Here is an 18,720-nt window from a genome sequence, read left to right as displayed (position 1 = left end):
GGTGAGGCTGTAAGTGCTAGTTGCAGTTTTCTGCTGATAACAGAAGGATGCAGTGACAGCACAGATGGAATATCATGTTCATATAACTAAGCATTAGGACAGATACTGTGAGATAGCTGTCCACTGTCAAAGGACTTACATAGGAAGCTAGAGTTTGGGAAAGATAACTTCAGCTTGAATTTTGACACAGAATTAGCGATTTGAGTTGAGCTGCTATGGTCTGAGAATTTTCGTTTGCCAGGGAAAAAAAAAAAAAAAAAAAAAAAAGAAAGAAAGAAAATTACATATGACTCCCCACAATTAGTTTTAGCAATCAGAGAATTTAATTAAATAAAGTTACAAAGTTGTCTTGTGGGAGATTAAAACATTTCTGTGGGGTGAATATTGTAGCGAAACTGTAGATTTTAAATAGCAGGATATGAGGCTTAGTTTTTCATTTTTGTTTTTTGTTTTGTTTTTTTAATCTTTCTGAGACAGGGTCTCCCTGTAGCCCCAGCTGTCCTGGAACTCACTATAGTAGACCAGGCTGGCCTTGAACTCACAGAGATCCGCCTGCCTCTACCTCCTGGGTGCTGAGATTAAAGGCATGCGCCACCACACCCAGCTAGTTTTTAAATAACAGTGTATCAGATGTTTTAGAGTAGAGGAACAACATAGCCAACATGATCATTTAGTAAATTAACTTTGATTGAATCTTGTCTGGATTCATTTTTTGTGTCTTTTATGTCCTTGAAAGAATATCTACAGAGCATACCATGTAAACTGTTATTAAGTTTCACACTAGTTCCAGAAAGTTATAAGGTTTAATGATTAATGTACTCACAGAGGAGAAAAATAAAATACCAGAATTTGGAGTGCTAAAAAGTGAATAATATTGAGTAGTCCTAAACTAATAACTCATTTCAGTGTGAAGTAAATTGCAATGTATATAGTTGGTCTTGACGATAGGAAGCATGATTTATCACTTTTTTGAATGTGGTACCTAGCATGGTAAATGAATGGTATGAAACTGGATGTGGGAACACATTTTGAAAAGGAGAAGCAAAAGTTGAGGAATAAGGTCCATGTGTTTCTGACCCAGATGATGTTAATGGGAAAAGGACTAGATGACAGAACATTATTATATAGGTGAAAAATAATCAGAACTTAATAACTTGATTAGAAATTGGGGAAAAAGAAGGGTTAGGTCTGAGTACATGAAAGAAAGATGGGTGAACAGTGTGGGAGCTTGTTTTGGAGAGAGCTAATAAGTACTGTTTTTGACATGAAGGCCTAAAGCCCTTCCTTAGCAGAATATTAGAGCTGGAAGTTAATTTGTAGCAATGTCCAAATATATGAGTAGACATGTTTTAGAGATATACTGGATTTGAAAAAAACTTGGAAATTGTCTGGATAAAAGTAATAAAAGACTTGGAGTTTTGTAATCCTGTGGAAAAGAGCAGGTACAAGTAAAGAACTAAGGTCGGTCATGAGCATTCACCTACTGAGAGGACACATGAGGTTAGGGAACTGGGGAATACTAGTGTGAAGTAGAAATACTAGTGGCATGTTTTAGAAACTAAAGACAGGACCTATACAGTGAAAAAGTTGGTAGAATTAAATACAAAGGATGAAAACTGAAATTCTTCCTAGAAGGTTCCATAGTGAACTTTACAGTTTGACAGACTGTAATGTCGTAAGTTACAGAATTTAAAAGAAAAAAAAAATTAAAGATTTAGTTTCTAGTGTAAAATTTGTATTACACATCCCTAACCTCTAAATACCACCTCTTGAAACATTATTTTTTATCACTTAACTCATTTGTAAACTCTGGGTGCTTATTAAATCGGACTCAGATTTATGAGATGAAACCAGTCCTGAGAAAATTTGTTTTCTTTTTAGATTTTGCCACATTCAGAAGTTGCTGAAGTCCATGATACAGTGAGTAACATATAATGCTGTGTTGAAGATGCTAACATCTCGTTTTCTTGATTTCAACTTGGAAGTGGATATTTTCCACTGTACTTTGTACATGATCATTATACAAAACAGCAGGTGTAGAAAAGGTCAATTTAAAGAAGTTTACATTTTTCAAAAATGTAGATTTAATCTTGGTTTTTACTATAAAAGACATATGTGGTATAGTACTGTACCATATTTAAAGAATATATGAAAAACACAACAATAAAACCCCACCAATCCTGAATGTAACCACTCTTAATATTTTGGAGGCATATTTCCCAAATTTGTATGTGTTTGTCTTATATGAAAATCTGTAAAAGTAGGCTCTTAGAATACAAACTTCTTTGTAACTTTCTTTTAAAAGCTAATATGTTTGGCAGAGGCAGGTGGATCTTTGTGAGTTCAAGGCCAGCCTGGTCTACATAGTGAGTTCCAGGCCAGCTGGGGCTACAGGGAGACCCCGTCTCAAAAAGACAAAAAAAAAAAGGCGGGGGGGGGTGGCTAATATGTAATGGATGTTTTTCAGCCAGTGGAGGGAAAATAATGACTATATAGTATTTCATTGTGTGAATATATTAGTAAATACCTGTTTAAAATAGATTACTGTTTTAGATAACTATATAGTGTTATGATGAATATCTATGGACATCTTTGTGAACATTTTGAGTGATCTCTGTAGGAATCCTAAGGAGTAGCACTGCTAGATCAGAAGTGTGTATTAGATTATTTAAAAATAGGTACCAGGGCTGGAGAGATGGCTCAGGGGTTAAGAGCACTGACCGCTTGTGCAGAGGACCCCGGTTTGCTTCCCAGCACCCACATGGTGGTACGAACTGTCCTTAACTCCGGTTCCAGGGGAATCTGAAGCCCTCTTCTGACCTCAAAAGAGGCATTGCATGACACGAGTGCACTCACATACATGCAGGCAATACACTCATACACATAAAATAAAAATAATAAATAAAGTATTTAAAAAAACTTGGTACCTAGTGGGCCAGAGCATATTCTCCAGTCAACAGTGATAAGCTCTAGTTCCCAGAACAATATTCTTTAAAATCTTTCCTGTAAAACTCAAGGATAAAATGTGAAAATTTTTATATAAGATTATGGGAATATGGGAAATTCATGCTAACTATAGAGTGGTGACTCCTGTTCTAAGAACAAGCAGCCCTCAGCTACATGAAGTTTCTTATTTCATAGCCCAAGGTAACACTGAATAGAATGCCCTTAAGATATTTTGTATAATACTTGAAGTGTGGTTTCTGGAAACAGGCTGCTGCAGGATGGCCTTTGAGAATGACTTGATTAACTGTATTGGGAAAGAAGTGCCACCAGCTATGGCCTTGCTGAATAAACTCCTTATGATTTCCCTTACACTCACCAAATGGCTTACAGTCAAGCCAGGATGTATAGAAAGGGAAGTGCTATGCGAAGCCTATGGAATAAAAGCTGTAATCTCATGGGATCATTTCTGTATTACAAGGTGCCTGTCATCTTGGTTTATCGGAGACCAAGGAATTCCTAGTTTGGAGGGCATGGTGATGAAAGCCTACCTCTTCTTTATATTTCTTAAAGTTGGCATGCTCAGTATAGATTAGGTTAGTTATATAACAAAATAAAACCATATTTCTCCATATAACACTTTTTTTTATTAGACTCAGACTAAAACTCTAGGTAATGGCTATAAGTTTTCAGACTTTTAATTAAAGTACATGAATTACTAAGTAAAAGTTTTATATAACAAATTACTGAGATGAGTTGAGATATTGTTTATGGAATAGTGGTAAACCAGATAATTTTTTAAATAGAGAAAATGTTTTGTCTTATCTTAATGGTCTTTCTCTGAACAGACTGAGAAATACCTGGGTTCTTTGAAATGTTGATGATACTTTAATACTTTAGCTAAAGCCAAAAATAGTGCAATTTTGCAGGGTGTGGTGGAGCACGCCTTTAATCCCAGCACTTGAAAAGCAGAGGCAGGTGGATCTCTGTGAGTTCAAGGTCAGCCAGGTCTACATAGTGAGTTTCAGGAAAGCTGGGGCTACAGGGAGACCCTGTCTCAAAAAGACCAAAAAAAAAAAAAAAAGTGCAATTAAAAAAAAAGTATTAATGTTCTACATTAATAATTTACATTATCTTATTTATGTTATACAACATGGCACTGTACACAGTAGACCCAGATTCTGAAAGTATAAGGATAAGAAGCTAGTGTGTGGCCCACTTGGTGATGTAGGTTACTTAGCAAAAGTGATCTGTCATCCTTGCTTGCTTATTTATACTCCACTTCCCATTAGCATAACTCACAGGCAGCTTGGGAGGGAGGATGGTTTACTGGCATCCCATTTAATGCCTCGTATTCACATCCTCTTGGAAAAGGCTTCTGAAGCGATGCTTTGTTCTCCTTGTGTTTCAGTTTTGGTTTTGGAGTGTTGTGCCTTCAGTCTTAGTTTTGTTGTCCATTATAATTTGGTTTTCTAGTGCCTTTTTTTTTTTTTTTTTTTTTTTAATCCTATGGTGTTTGTCAATCTCCAGTGACCAAAATATTCTGGTTATAAACCTAATTCACATACCATTTGTGTTTCTCCTACTGACCTGAACCTTTCCTCTGAACTCACTTTGGAGTTTTCCCTATAACCCGACTGCTCACAGCTAAATGTCATTTCCATCCCACTAGGTGCTCAATTCTGACTATTTGAAATCATCTTTATACCTCCTTCTCTCCTGTCTCCCACTTGGTCTATTTGGAAATCCTGCTGCTCTACTTTCAAAATATATTCAGAACTGAACAACTTTTCATCTCCTGCACTGCTGCCTTCTTGTTCTCCCCAGATTATTTTAGTAAATTCCTGATTATACTTCTGTTCCTAGTCTATTTTCAAAATAGCAAGCCAGAAAAATTCTGCTAAAATACAGTCAGACCATGTCAGTCCTTTTTTCAAAACCATTTATTGCTTCCCTATCTCCTTAGAAATAAAGCCAAAGTCATGAAAAGACCCATCAGAGCCCTCCACTATCTAGTATCCCTTTACCTCACTGACTTTGTAAACTTTTAGTGCTCTTTCCTTTCTCAGTGCCTTCCAACTTCTCCTGCTCTTGTACTCTTTTTCCAGGTTCTCCACACTTGCTCCCATCCCACCCTCCCACTTTTCTCTTTGTGGAATGCTTTTTGGAGTTTAAGTATGCAGTCAGCACTTTTTCTTTGTTTTACAGCCTCCGTTCTCTCTTTATTTTTAAAATTATATACAATATATTATTAGTTATTATTTTATTGTGTTCTTGTTCATTTTTCCCACTAAAACTTAAGTGCCACCCTGACAAAATTTTCTAGTTTTCTTGGTATGGGGATCAAACCAAGGGCCAGTACCAGGCACACACTCTACCACTTACCTGTATCTCTAGTCAAGGACAGGATTTTTGTCTGCTTCATTTACTGTTAGTATTCTTTGATTCCTAAAATGAATTGACCAGGTGGAATCAGACGTATAGCATAGACATGCTTAAAGGTATGGTGTTGAGATTAAGTATAATGAGATATTTGAAACAAATATCAAAAGTTACTGTATATGGTAGGAATTATTTTCTGGGAGTTAGCAGGCAATGAATAGAATTGTTCAAAAATTGACACAGTGCTACTACTAAAAAAAAAAGAAAATTGGCTGGGCGTGGTGGCGCACGCCTTTAATCCCAGCACTTGGAAGGCAGAGGCAGGTGGATCTTTGTGGGTTCAACGCCAGCCTGGTCTACATAGTGAGCTCTAGGACAGCTGGGGCTACAGGGAGACTGTTTCAAAAAAAAAAAAAAAAAAAAAAAAAATGGACAATATAAAAAACTATTCAGTGAAAATGAATTTATACTCTTTTTTCTGAATAAAAGATGAATTCTAAAACCCTCAAATATAACTGGTTTTGTAAAACAAATATTGTGTGTGTGTGTGTGTGTGTGTGTGTGTGTGTGTGTGTGTGTGTTTAGAACCACTGCCACCTTTTAGGAAGTTACTGAAGTTACTGGTAAATCCAGGGAAAACCAGTTATTCTGCCATCACAGTAAGAATTTTAAAGAAGCTATCTATGAAGCATTTTAAAAGTTGGCCTCAGTTGTCTTTGTCAGCTTCCTGGCCTCTTACAGTTTTATAGTTCATTCATTCATTCATTCATTCAAGTTGTTTTAAACAATAAGCAGTTATTGTCTCAAATTCAATAATCCAAGAGCAGTTTAGCAAGCTAACTCTGACTCAGTGGTTGTATGGTTGCACTTAAGATTAGGGAGGGGTTTCTGCTGCTACCTCCATGGAAAACCTAATTGAGTAGAACTTCCAAGTTCATTTTGTGATTGTTGGCAAACTGATAGGCCTTTCTGTAAGTCCACCTCAAGGAGGGCCATCCCAGTGAGTCGTCTGTGAGAGAGTTCTGTAAACTAATCTCAGAAGAGGTAGCCATCGCTTTTACCATATTCTCTGCATTAGATGTTAATAAGTAGAGAGCCAGGCATGTAGTATATGCCAGCAATCCAGCAGCTGAGGCAAGAGGATTAAGAGTTTCAGGCCAGCCTGAACTACATCTTGAGACTGTGTTTTAAAATAAAACAATCTCCCCATCACCACTTCCAAAAGGAAACAAAGCAAAACAAAACCAAATACAGCAGTTGCAGCAAACTGTTAGAACAAAGGAAATTGCCACCCAGGAAATGGGGATCACTGGGTGCCATTTTAGATTGTCTTTACAAATATTTTATGTGTATGAGTGTATTGCCTGCATGTATGTAAGTGCACCCGTGTCTTGCAGTGCCTGCAGAGGCCAGAAGAGGGCGTCGGATCCCCTGGAATTAGAGTTATAGACAGTTGTTATCTGCCTTGTGAGTGCTGGGACTCAAACCTGGGTCCTCTGAGCGAGCAGCCAGTGTTCTTATGCTGGGCCATCTCTCCAGCCCCATTTTTTATTTTTATAACTGTATTTTTAACTATTGTATATGTGTATGTCTGTGTGGTGGTGTGTGCACAGGAGTGTAGGTGCCTGCAGAGGCCAGAGAGGGTTGTGGATCTGCTGGAGCAGAAATTACAGACCTTTGTGAGCTGTCTGATGGTGCTGGCAACTGAATTCAGATTCTATGGAAAAACAGCAAGTGTTCTTAACTGCTGAGCCATCACTTCTGCCCCTATTCACAAATACTTTAATCTTTTATCTCCTTTTCTCTTCCCTCAAGCTTCCAAGTTGTAATAAGGATTTGAGCACAGTGATTTCATTATCTACAGAGCTATAGTCTGGAAAACTGAAATTGGTTCACAAAAGAATAATCTTAAATTGGCATCTGTGGAAAAATGAACAAAACAAATAACCTTTAAGACTTTGAAACATGATTTCCAGAATTGCTCAGTAGCCATCAGTTCAGGAAAGTGACAAGGAGGAGGCCTTCTCCAAGATGACTGAAGCCCAAAGCAACTTACCTTTTGTCACAGCCAACTACAGTCTGACCACTGTGCTTAAAAAAGACCCAGAAGCAGTGTAATCAGTGGAAATGTTTTGGTTTTGTTGTTGCTTTACTATGTGAAGTGAAGGAGAGCTGAGAACTCTGACCAAGGCAACATAGAGTGGTGACGTTGTAGGTTCAGAGAGTTTGTAGATTGACGTATTTTAAAGTTAAATTGAGTCTTCTGCTTGATAGAATAGAATATAGAGGCTGAAGCAGGAAGAGTGAGTTTGAGGGCGGCGTGGGCTACGTAGTGAGACCATGATGGGAGGGAGGGTGATGAGTGTATCTTCTAACTTTCTTAGACTAGTAGCTTCAGATAATAGTCATTAAAAATGTTCTGTTTTGTTGGTATCTCTTAGAAGCTCTGCTTCTTGCACAATAGTTGGCATATGATAAACACTCAATGCATGTTTGCTTTTTTGTACAAAAACAATCTCTATAATGAGTGCTTTGATGGCATGTAGAACTAATATTTAGTAGTGTATGAGTGTTATATAGTTTTAAACTGCTTTAAATTAATTCAAAGGGATGAGTAACTTTTAGTGCTCTTACATTTCTAAGTAATTTTTACCCTTCCTAATCCCTATCTTGCATTATAATTGAAAGTAACTTTTAGGTTGAGTAATTGCAAAACAAAGTACTTTAGTGATTCTGTTTCCTCTTCTTTTCTCACAATTAGAATACATACTTGGTATTGATATTGCCTAAGCCAAGATTGTTTGGGTCTGTAAAGGGACATGTCTTATAAAGCATGGTGATTAAGATGAATGTGCATGTGCTTCTTACTCATACACTAACGCTGTTTTCCTTGTCCTTTTGTCTCACTGCTGCTTCCAACCCGGGGTGTTTGCTTCTTCCTGATTGGATTGTGTTTATTTGCTGCTCAATTCCTCTGCATTAAAAGCTTCTTGGTGATAGCAAAGATGTCCTTGGGCCATCAAGTAAGTAGCTACAGTTGGACTGTCATGTTTGGGGGGCATGATGATATTTTAGTGTTACTTTTAAGTGACAAATAGTATTTTTTTTTTTTTTCGGTATTTTTGAGACAGGGTCTTCCTGTAGCCCCAGCTGACCTGGAACTCATTATGTAGACCAGGCTGGCCTTGAACTCAACAGAGATTCGCCTTCCTCTGCCTCTAGCATGCTGTGATTAAAGGTGTGCACTACCATGCCCAGTGACAAATAGTATTTCAATTTTGATTCAGTCTTCTACTTTTCTTTCAAGGTATTGCAATACAAAGTAGAGATTAGAAATGGTCAATGCCCAGGGCCTGTCTGTTGCCATTGTCCATTAAAATCCATAGACAGTATCTGTACTTGCATCTTGATTACCTAGAGAATGCTTCATTCACTTAACTGTCTAATTCATGATATGGGACCTCAATAGTCTTTTAGCTTGCAGAATTTTATATAATAGATAATTTGATTATGGATTTTTTTATATTTGTGGGGTTTTAAGAAAGCATGTTTTACCTTAGAGAGTTAGAAGATTACCCTTTAAAATAAAATTATATCCAGTTCACCGTAACAAATTTTCCTGAGGTATTTTGGTTTTGGTTTTTGTTTGAGGGATAGAGCCAGACATTTTGGTAGCTTTTGAGTAAGCACAATGAATAAAACATGTCACCTCAGGATTTTTATAGTCCAGTTGGACAGTGACAGGGGCCATTTTTATATTAAAAAATCATAGAATCACTGAACTGAAAGGAATTTCACAGATCAGTTAGTAAAATACTAATTTTATAAATGAGGAGTCTGAAAGCTAAAAGCTTAAATATCCAAGAAGGTAGAAGTGACTATTAGCCCACTCCCCACTGCTCTACTGATACTAAACAATGAGAAGAAGCTATTGTTGGTTGAATTCAGGTCTAACTAAATAATTAAATTTTAAAAACATTTCAATTTTTTATGTGTTTGAGTGTATTGCCTGCATACATGTAAATGTACCCGTGTCATGCAGTGCCCAAGGAAGTCAAAAGAGGGCGTCGGATCCCCTGGAATTGGAGTTACAAACAGTTGTTAACTGCCATGTGGGTGCTGGGAATCAAACTTGGCTCTTCTGCAAGGGCAGCCGGTGCATTCATTCATTCATTCATTCATTCACTTATTTATTTATTTATTTATTTATTTATTTATTTATTTATTGACAGGGTCTCTCTGTAGCCCCAGCTGTCCTGGAACTCACTTTGTAGACCAGGCTGGCCTCAAACTCACAAAGATCCACCTGCCTCTGCCTCCCAAGTGCTGGGTTTAAAGGCTCCCAAGTGCTGGGTTTAAAGGCGTGTGCCACCACACCCGGCTTACTAGCCAGTGCTTTTAACTGCTGAGCCATATCTCCAGCCCCAATAATTAAAATTTTACTGCATCATAAATTGGGCACAGATTTTGATTTTGTTGAATAGCAACATAGGAAACTGATTTAGGAAGTTATATTTTTCTGTAATAATCGCCTCAATATTGAAAACCTTCTCTGTTATGAGGCTCATTCTTTTCAGGGCTCAAAGAAAGGGACTGAGCATGAAAATGCCAGTAGTTTCTCCTAGTTAACAAGATTTCTTTTTTTGGTCTAAAGAGAGGGTGCTAAGGGGCATGAATATGATAATATATATTATGCCATAATGAAACCCATTATTTCCTACAAGTAATATTTCTAATAAAAAACTAATATATAATTCTTTGGTGTAAGTTAGTTTCTGATTTTTTTCTAATACTGGTTAGAATATGTATTTAATTTTTTAATATAAAGGTAATTTAAAGTAGTATGCTAAGCTTTAGATTTTCTAATTACAATGGTTCACAGTATTTAAAATATGTTCCTCATTTTGTATCGTATTATTATCAGGATAGTAGGAAATTTAAAAGTGGCAGAATGTGAATCTCAAGGGGAGTCAGGTTTACATGCAGATTATTTAGGATTTAAAAAAAAATCTGTATTATCTTGGCTTCCTCTTAGTTTAGGGGTAAAACCAGACTTTGTAAAATTGTTAAAATATTTATACTGATCAAGAGATAAAGAAGGTGATAAACTCATATTCTCCTTAGAAGATTCACCTGATTTATTAAGTATAGTATTAATTATTCCAATGTGATTTATACTAAGAAAAGTAATGTGAGCTGCGAAGTAGACTACTTGTACGATAAGTAGAACCAGCAGAGGGCACTATAATGTCAGCTTTAGCAGGCAAATCACTTGTGTCAGTGAATCATTTGACAAATATCTTTTCATTTATTTAGCAATTATTTATCAATAGTGTCAATGGATACAGACAAAAACAAAGTCGGTGTCTTTCTTAAACTTCCATTCAGATGCTCCACTATTGTGTAAATCCTGTAGGGCACTGGAGTGATTTGTAGGGGGATGAGGATTTTCCTTTATCTGTAAATAGTCAATGTTTGTGAATCAAATGAGACAAAGTAAGTAGAAAAATGGACATTCTGTCTTGCTGTGAAGAGATATACTCTGTGCATTGGTGTTTCTATGTATTTCTCATTTCAAGGGTATCAAAAGTTACACATTATCATTTAAATTTAGAAGAGATTATTAGAGAGGGAGAGTGGTAGTGCAAACCTGTCATCCCAGCACCAGGGAGGCAGGTAGCACGCAGGGGGATGGTGAGTTTTCATACTATTTTAGGCTCTGTAGTGAGACCCTGTTTCCAAAAATCACATATACAATGGATTAGAAAGAGGAAAGCAGAACTGTTTCCTTGTTTATATAGTGGACTTATTTAAGACAAAACATTATGTCTTATTGATTACCAAAGCATTAATTCCGTTCCATGCTTCTATCCCTATATCTGTCCCCAGTGGTGGTAACTAGGTTGTATTTTTCTGTTTTTTTTTTTTAAACCTTTTAAAAGTGTTGTCTTGCAGTATTTTAAATTATATATGTATTCCTTTTTTTAATTAATCAATTTTTGGTGTGTATATGCTAGGACCCATGCATGCCATGACAGTTTGGAGGAGTGGGCTCTCTCCTTTCACTGTGTGGGTCCCTGGGATCAAACTTGGGTCATCAGGCTTAGTGGCAGTGCCTTTACCCATTGAGCTATCTCATCAGCCCGTTCCCCTAAGTTTTAACTTGTTTTTAAATTTTTTACTTTTTTCTGGTTCCAGGGCCTCTTATGAATGCTAGGCAAATGCCCTGCCAATCCTGTACTTTAAGAGATGTGTATTATAGTACATGTAATCTTTTATGAACTTGTTTTTTGTAGGTGATGTATTTCTATGATTCAGCCATGCTGACTGATAGAGAAATACATCATTCCTTTTTCAATGCCTTGTACTAGTCTGTCATATGCATGTGCCACAATGTATTAATCATTTTATTTTTAATTGAAGAGTATTTAAGTTTTTCTGTTATGAACAGTGTTCCATGAGCATTCTTACTCTTGTCTCTTAGTATACACATGTAAGAGGTTTTTTTGGCATAAAAGAAAAATTATGTTGGATTCATAGGGTATGTGCTAGTTCAAAATTGTTTTCCAAAGTGCTTATATCAATTGATATTTCACCAGCAGTGCCCAAAACCTTGATGATCCTATCCTGAGTGTGCTTTGATATTATCAAATTTATTACTTCCTGTCAGTTCTACTGAGTGTTCTACCCCATTGCGGTATTGATTCCTACTTCCCTGATTATTAAGAAGAATGAATATCCTTTTTAAAAAATTTTTTATTTATTATTTTTATTTTATGTGTATGAATGTATTGCCTGCATGTATGTGAGTGCACCCACGGGGTGCAATACCGCAGAAATCAGAAGAGGGCTTCTGATTCCCCTGGAACTGGAGTTAAGCATGGTTTGTAGCTGCCATGTGGGTGCTGGGAATCAAACCTGAGTCCTCTGCAAGAGCAGTCAGTCCTCTTAACTGCTGAGCCATCTCTCCAGCCCCAAGAATATTCTTTTATATACTTACTGGATACTAACATTTCTTCTGTGAAATACTGTTCAACTCTTTCCCTCACTTTTCTATGATGTTGTTGATCTTTTCTAATTGATTTATAGGCATTATGTAATTTAAAACATTTTGTATACAGCCTTTTATTAATAATATGGGCTGTGAATATATTGTGTTCAGTGCTTTTTTCAGATTCATTATGGAATCATGACTAAGTTCATAATCTTAGTAGCATTTAATTTTTCTGTTAATGCTTTGTTATCCCATGTCTATAGAAATAGTCTCTTATATTCTAATAAAGCTTTGTTTTTTCATTTGTTCCTTTAATTTTCTTGGAACTATTCTTCTGGTATGATACAAGAAAGGAATGGAATCTGTTTGTTCAGTGGGGAGAGCTGGTTGTCCTAGTGTCATTCAGTAGTCTTTCTTTTCCCCACCTCTATTGACTATCTGGGTTAAACATGTAGAGGGGTCTGTTGTTTTTCTGGGATGTTCTTTAAATCATTTTGCATTCTGTGCATTAGTACTTTCATTTTAAATCTCAGTAATTGTTTTTAGCAATCAAATGAATTTTAGATTTAGTGACTGAAGGAGTCAAAATACATACTTTATAGAAATGAAGCCTCATAAGAACGTAAAGTTAGTTGGTTGATATATTTAGTGTAATTTTATCAAATACCTTTAGTATATTAGGAAGTGATGCCTTCAATATGCCAGGAAGCAGATCAGAAATAAGAATTTATGGAAAAATAAGGCAGATAAAACCCTTTTCTCTCATGGAATTTAAGTTCTAACAGAGGAAACTAGACGATAGTTAAATAGTGTGATTTTTTTTTTTTTCCTAGAGAGTGATATGAGCTATGATGAAGGTCATGTAACATGAGATAAACAGATTGTAACTATGGCGTGGTGGGCACTAACCACATCCAGATTGACAAATTGTGCTATATTAAAATGAAGAACCTATTTATAACAAAAAAGCACAGTGAAGAAACCAAAGGTCTTTTCCAAAGAGATAGCTTTTGAGCACAGACAGCAAGTGAAGATCCTGACTGAGAGTATTCCAGATAGAAGAAACAAGAAGCAGGCCCCTTGGACTTATAGAGATAGCTCAGGAGAAGCACACTTCTTGTTCTTCCAGAGGACCAGAGTTTGTTTCCTATCACCTACATTGGCTGACTCACCACCACCTCTGATTCCAGTTCTAGGGTATCTTACACCATCTTCTGGCCTCTGAGGTGCCCCCGGCCATGGTGTATACATATACATAAAAACAAAAATAATAATTATTTTAAAGAGGGAAAGATATGGACCCCAAGAATTGCAAGATGGCATTTTTGGGAGTACTAAGTTGGCCATTATCACTGAACTGTGTTGAATGGGAGGAGAGTGGTAATGGGTGATATTGGAAAGATATACAGGTGCCAGACCCTTTAATTCACAAGCAGTGGATTTATTGTAAGGATGGAAAACAAGCCTCTTCCTTTCCTCCTTTCCTTTCCCTCTTCCTTTTTTACCTGTACTGGGGATTAAATCCAGGGCCTTGTACATGCTAGGCAACCATTGAACTACATCCAAGCTATTGATTGGTTGATTGATTGATTGATTGATTGATTGATTGACTGCCCGCCTGACTGACAGACTGATTGACTGATTGATTGAAATGGTTTCACTAAGTTGCCCAGGTTGGCCTTGAATTCATTCTATAACCCAGTGAGGTCTGGCACTTTCCTCTTACCTTAGCCTCCTGAAGAGCTAGGATTCTAGGTCTGTACTACCAGATTCTGCCTAGAATAGAAAGCTGTTGAGAATATTTCTGCATGATATGCATCTAATTTATCTCAAAGGATAATGATTATTCAGACCTCTGTGTGGAAAATGAACTTCATACAGCAAAAGGCAACACAGTGGGCCAATAAAAAGGTCGTAGTGGCTTGGCTTAGGTTAGGAGTTATGGAAGTAGGAAAATGTCATAGTGTTCCAGATAAAGATTGAATGAGTGTCTAAAGATTTCACAGGTAACTAGATGTGAAGTGTGAGAGAAAGGAAAATTTTAAAAAGTCTGTTTTTTGCCCTGGGGACGTGGGAAGAGCAGTGATTTCCACTAGCTGAGCTGGAGGAGAGGCAGGTGTCAGGAGAAGCAGAACGGAGGTTGTGCTCTGGGACAATCTGAGATGCCTGTGATGGAAGCCATGAGTAAGACAGGCTGAATCTGGATTTGGGAATTTTAGTTTGAGGAGATAAGCCGGAGATGAAAGTTTAGGAGCCATCATTCCATAGATTTTTATTTCTGTTGACTTGATGGTAAACACTTTTTTATACCTGTATTTGGATGATAAATAAAAGTATTTTATATTTTGATTTTGAAATATAAGGAGCTCAAATATAATTTTGAAAACGTTAACACAGTTGGAAATGTGTGAAAGCAATTTATTTTTAAAAAGATAGTGTGATGGGAGCTGGAGAGATGGTTTAGCAGTTAAGAGCACTTGTTTCTCTTGCAAGAAAACCTGGGCCTGAATCCCAGTACCCACATGATTGCTAACAACTGACTGTCTAATTCCAGGGGATCTGATGCCCTTTTCTGTCCTTTGTGGGCATTGCATGACACAGGTGCACTTATATACATGCAGGCAGTACGTTCATACACATAATTTTTAATTTAAAAGAGTGATAGAAATGTCAATGAGACGTTCTAGTTAAACTGACCAATTAAGATAAGTGAAGACCAAATCATTTATTTTTAAGATGAAGATGGGGCTAGAGTGATGGCTCAGTGGTTAAGAGCATTGACTGCTCTTGCAGAAGACTCAGGTTTGATTCCCAGCACCCACATGGCGGCTACGAACTGTCCTTAACTCCAGTTCTAGGGGAATCTGAAACCCTCTTCTGACCTCTGCAGTATTGCATGACATGGGTGCACTTATATACATGCAGGCACTACAGTCATAAAATAAAAATAATAAATAAAATATAAAAAAAAACCCATGAAGCTAAACCATTTGAAAGCCCAGAAACATGAGAGAATGTGGCGATTAGAGGGCCTGTGAATGTGACTTGCCCCTTTGCGCATTACTTCCATCTTTTTATGTCACTCCTTTGTGTTGGTGTAGCCACATGGGTGAGAAACAGTGAGCAGTCCTCTACAGACTGATAATTGGACAGCGAGTGTAATTTTACCATCTTTGAAACAAAAAAAGAAACTAGAATAGAAATTCTACTGAGTGTATTTTCTTCTGCTAATAATTTGTAATTTTTTTGATTAGTGAAGCTGCACATCTTACCTTGTACTTTTTGGCAATTTGCATTTCATCTGTGAAATGACTTTTTCTATTGCCTGTTGTATTGGCAAGTATAAAGAGTCCAGGTAAGCACTATGAAAGATGCAGAGTGAAGTGTATGAGCCTTGCATTATTAATTGGATATATAATTTATTTTTACCATGTCTGTCATGTGTATATATATATATATATGTGTATGTGTGTGTGTGTGTGTGTGTAAGTGAGGCTTCCCTATCAGTTCTCTTGGACTTACAGTGCACAAACATATCAAAATGATTTTGCAGTTTGTTAAAGTATTGAGTTGAGCTGGGCATGATGGCTCATGCCTTTATTTCCAGCACTTGGGAGGCAGAGGCAGGCGGATCTCTGTGAGTTCAAGGCCAGCCTGGTTTACATAGTGAGTTCCAGGTCAGCTGGGGCTACAGGGAGACCCTGTCTCAAAAAAGACCAAAACAAACAAATGAATAAATAAATAAATTAATTAATTAAATTAATAAATAAGTATTTTGTTGAATACAATGTCTTAGGCAATTTCAACCAGTTTTATGTCACATAAAACCTGTGACCTTAATGCTAATTCTTTTCCCTTTTTTCCCCTTAAGCTGTTGTAGCAAACAGTGACGAATCTCAGCTTCTGACACCAGGAAAGATGAGTCAGCGCCAAGGGAAAGAAGCTTATCCAACACCAACTAAAGATCTGCACCCACCGACTCTTAGTCCATCCAGCCCTCACAGTCAGGGTAAGAAGTCACAGGTTTCGAGTTTTTGTTTGTTTGTTTGAAACATTGCTTGTTTGTTTGTTTGTTTGTTTGTTTGTTTGTATGAGGGGTCTACCATAGTATTTGGGTCTACCATAGTCTGTTTCCACTTTGTTTTATGCTGATTTGTTTTTGCTTGGTCTATTTGCAGTGCTCTTAGAATCAGTATACTTTCCTTTATTATAGTCCTTTGATTTCTCTTAGACACCAGCATAGTTTGTTAGTTTTTTCATTCTTCTAAATCAGTGATTCTCTCACTCTTTGGCATTATGGCCCCTTTATACTCATAAAAATCATTGAAAATCTCAAAATAGTTCTGGTTATCTCAATTGTATCTGTTGATATTTGCTGTAATATTAATTAACCCTAAGAAATTAGAAAATGTGTATTAATTGATTTAAAATATAAAGACTTGTGGCTGGAGAGATGGCTCAGCTGTTAAGAGCACTGACTGCTTTTGCAGAGGACCCGGGTCCAATTCCCAGCACCCACGTCCTCAATTCCCGTTCCAGGGGAATCCAGTGACTCCCTCTACTGACCTCCATGGCATTGCGTGACATGGGTGCACTCACATACATGCAGGCAATACAAAATATGTATAAAGACTTATGAATGACACTTTTATCACAATCTCATGTACTTTTGTGTTTGAAACTTCCAATAGCCTCTATTAGCTATTTTGTGATATACAGTTAATTATTGTCAACCGTAGTCATCCTACTATGTCATAGAACATTTAAAGTTATTCCTTGTTGCTGGGCACAGAAGTGTACACTGTAGTGCCAAAAATCAGGGTCTAGAGGCAAGAGGAACAGGATTTCAGGGCCAGGCTGGCTACATAGTTTCCACATCTGTTTCTAAATCCTGTCTCCACAAAACGGGGGAGTAATTTTATACACTTGTACTGCTGTAACTGTTAACCATTCTCTCTCCATCCTCCATACCTCCTCTTTCCAGCCCTTGGTACCCACTATTTTACATTCTAGTTTTATGAGATCAGTTGTTTTAGCTTCCAAACCACTGGTGCTTGATTTCCATGCCTGTTATTTCACTTAATATAGTACCTTCAATTCCTTTCCTATTGCTACAAGTGATTCAGGTTTTTATGGACGAATAATATTGCATTGTGTGGGGCTGGAGAGATGGGTAATTGGGCAGAGCACTGGCTACCCTAGCAGAGGACCCAAGCACGTGTTTCTAATCTCTATATATCTGATTATTACTAGTCACAGTCGGTTACTTTCTGAGCTCCTTGGCATCTGAGCATGCATATAAAGTCCATCACGTAGATTTCAATGGTAATGTTTTTCACATCTACTAATTATTAAGGAGCAAATTTTTACGCTTTGAAGAATTATTATTTTTATCATTTAAAAAAAATTTAATAACTACATGATTAGAAGCATTTCACTACAGCTTTAACATATTCAGTAACACACTCCAGAACAAGAGTACATCTCTTTCACAAGTGGGTGCAAGTTTCTAGGTTCACAGTTGAATTAATACAGTTATACAATACTAAACTCAGTATAAGCCCTACAGGACATAAAATTGAATGAGTTTTTAACCTTTAAAAAAGATTTCCATTTCATTTCAGAATATATTGTTCCTTGCAGAAAGACTCATTGTTTTCGCTACTAACACTGAGATGTTGGTGCATACATCTCTAATCTGTATGTATCTGATTATTACTAGTCATAATTGGTTGCACTTGGATCCTTGGCACATGTGTATTTCTATAGTCATTGAGTAGATTTCAGTGGTAATGTTTATTACCTCTACTAATTGGCATGATGAAAATTTCCATGCTTCCCCTCAAATATAATACATTTTTAAAAAATATAATACATTTTAAAAAATTTGCTGATTTTTTTTGTGTGTGTGCATCACACAGAACATCCCAAACCATCTTATTCAAATATATACCCACTTCCCACATGGCACCCTCCCATAGCCTCCTTCCCCCTACTAGAAGCTTTGTACTCTGATATCCCTGCTACTGTCTGCCTTGTTGTCAGCACCCCCAGCCATTCCCCACTACTTGCCCTTCTGGTGAATCTAGTCAGCCTATCTAGAGGTCTTTATTTTAGGAGGGTCTGCTGTTCATTTTCCCAGTTCTATCTGGAAGTCCCTTTGGCCACCCTGGCCAACAACTCTAAAGAAGGTATCTCCTATCTGGCATTGTTGCTTGTTATGTAGCCTTTAGCTGTGCATATGGACTCTTAGGAAATTATATTGGCCCATTTAATCTTTGGTTATACTTTCCTTTTGGGTGTTTAAGGCCATAGAGTTGGCCCAGATAAACCAATTTATTTTTACTCTCAAGGTCATTTGAGGATCTGTTCCTCAGGGGTCACATGGGCTTGGGAGGAGT

General features: G+C 37.1%; 1 protein-coding gene across 4 annotated transcripts in view; it reads left to right on the top strand.

Annotated features, from left to right (window-relative positions):
* The window catches only part of Osbpl8 (oxysterol binding protein like 8), a 206,673-nt gene that overhangs the window by 94,126 nt on the left and 93,827 nt on the right, over nucleotides 1-18,720 (top strand). Inside the window, exons 3-5 of one of the 4 annotated variants that reach the window (XM_008851931.3) lie at nucleotides 1,882-1,920; nucleotides 8,312-8,348; nucleotides 16,191-16,328. In XM_008851931.3, the coding sequence (XP_008850153.1) occupies nucleotides 1,882-1,920; nucleotides 8,312-8,348; nucleotides 16,191-16,328 (214 nt within the window). The remainder of the gene's footprint in view (nucleotides 1-1,881; nucleotides 1,921-8,311; nucleotides 8,349-16,190; nucleotides 16,329-18,720) is intronic. The other 3 variants (XM_008851938.3, XM_029555514.1, XM_029555511.1) reach the window with 3 other exon arrangements.

The sequence above is a fragment of the Nannospalax galili genome, unplaced genomic scaffold (genome assembly GCF_000622305.1).
Source record: "Nannospalax galili isolate Female #2095 unplaced genomic scaffold, S.galili_v1.0 scaffold390, whole genome shotgun sequence".
Lineage (NCBI taxonomy): Eukaryota > Metazoa > Chordata > Mammalia > Rodentia > Spalacidae > Nannospalax > Nannospalax galili.
Note: the sequence above shows the minus strand (reverse complement) of the source record. Positions and strands in the feature narration are given on the sequence as shown.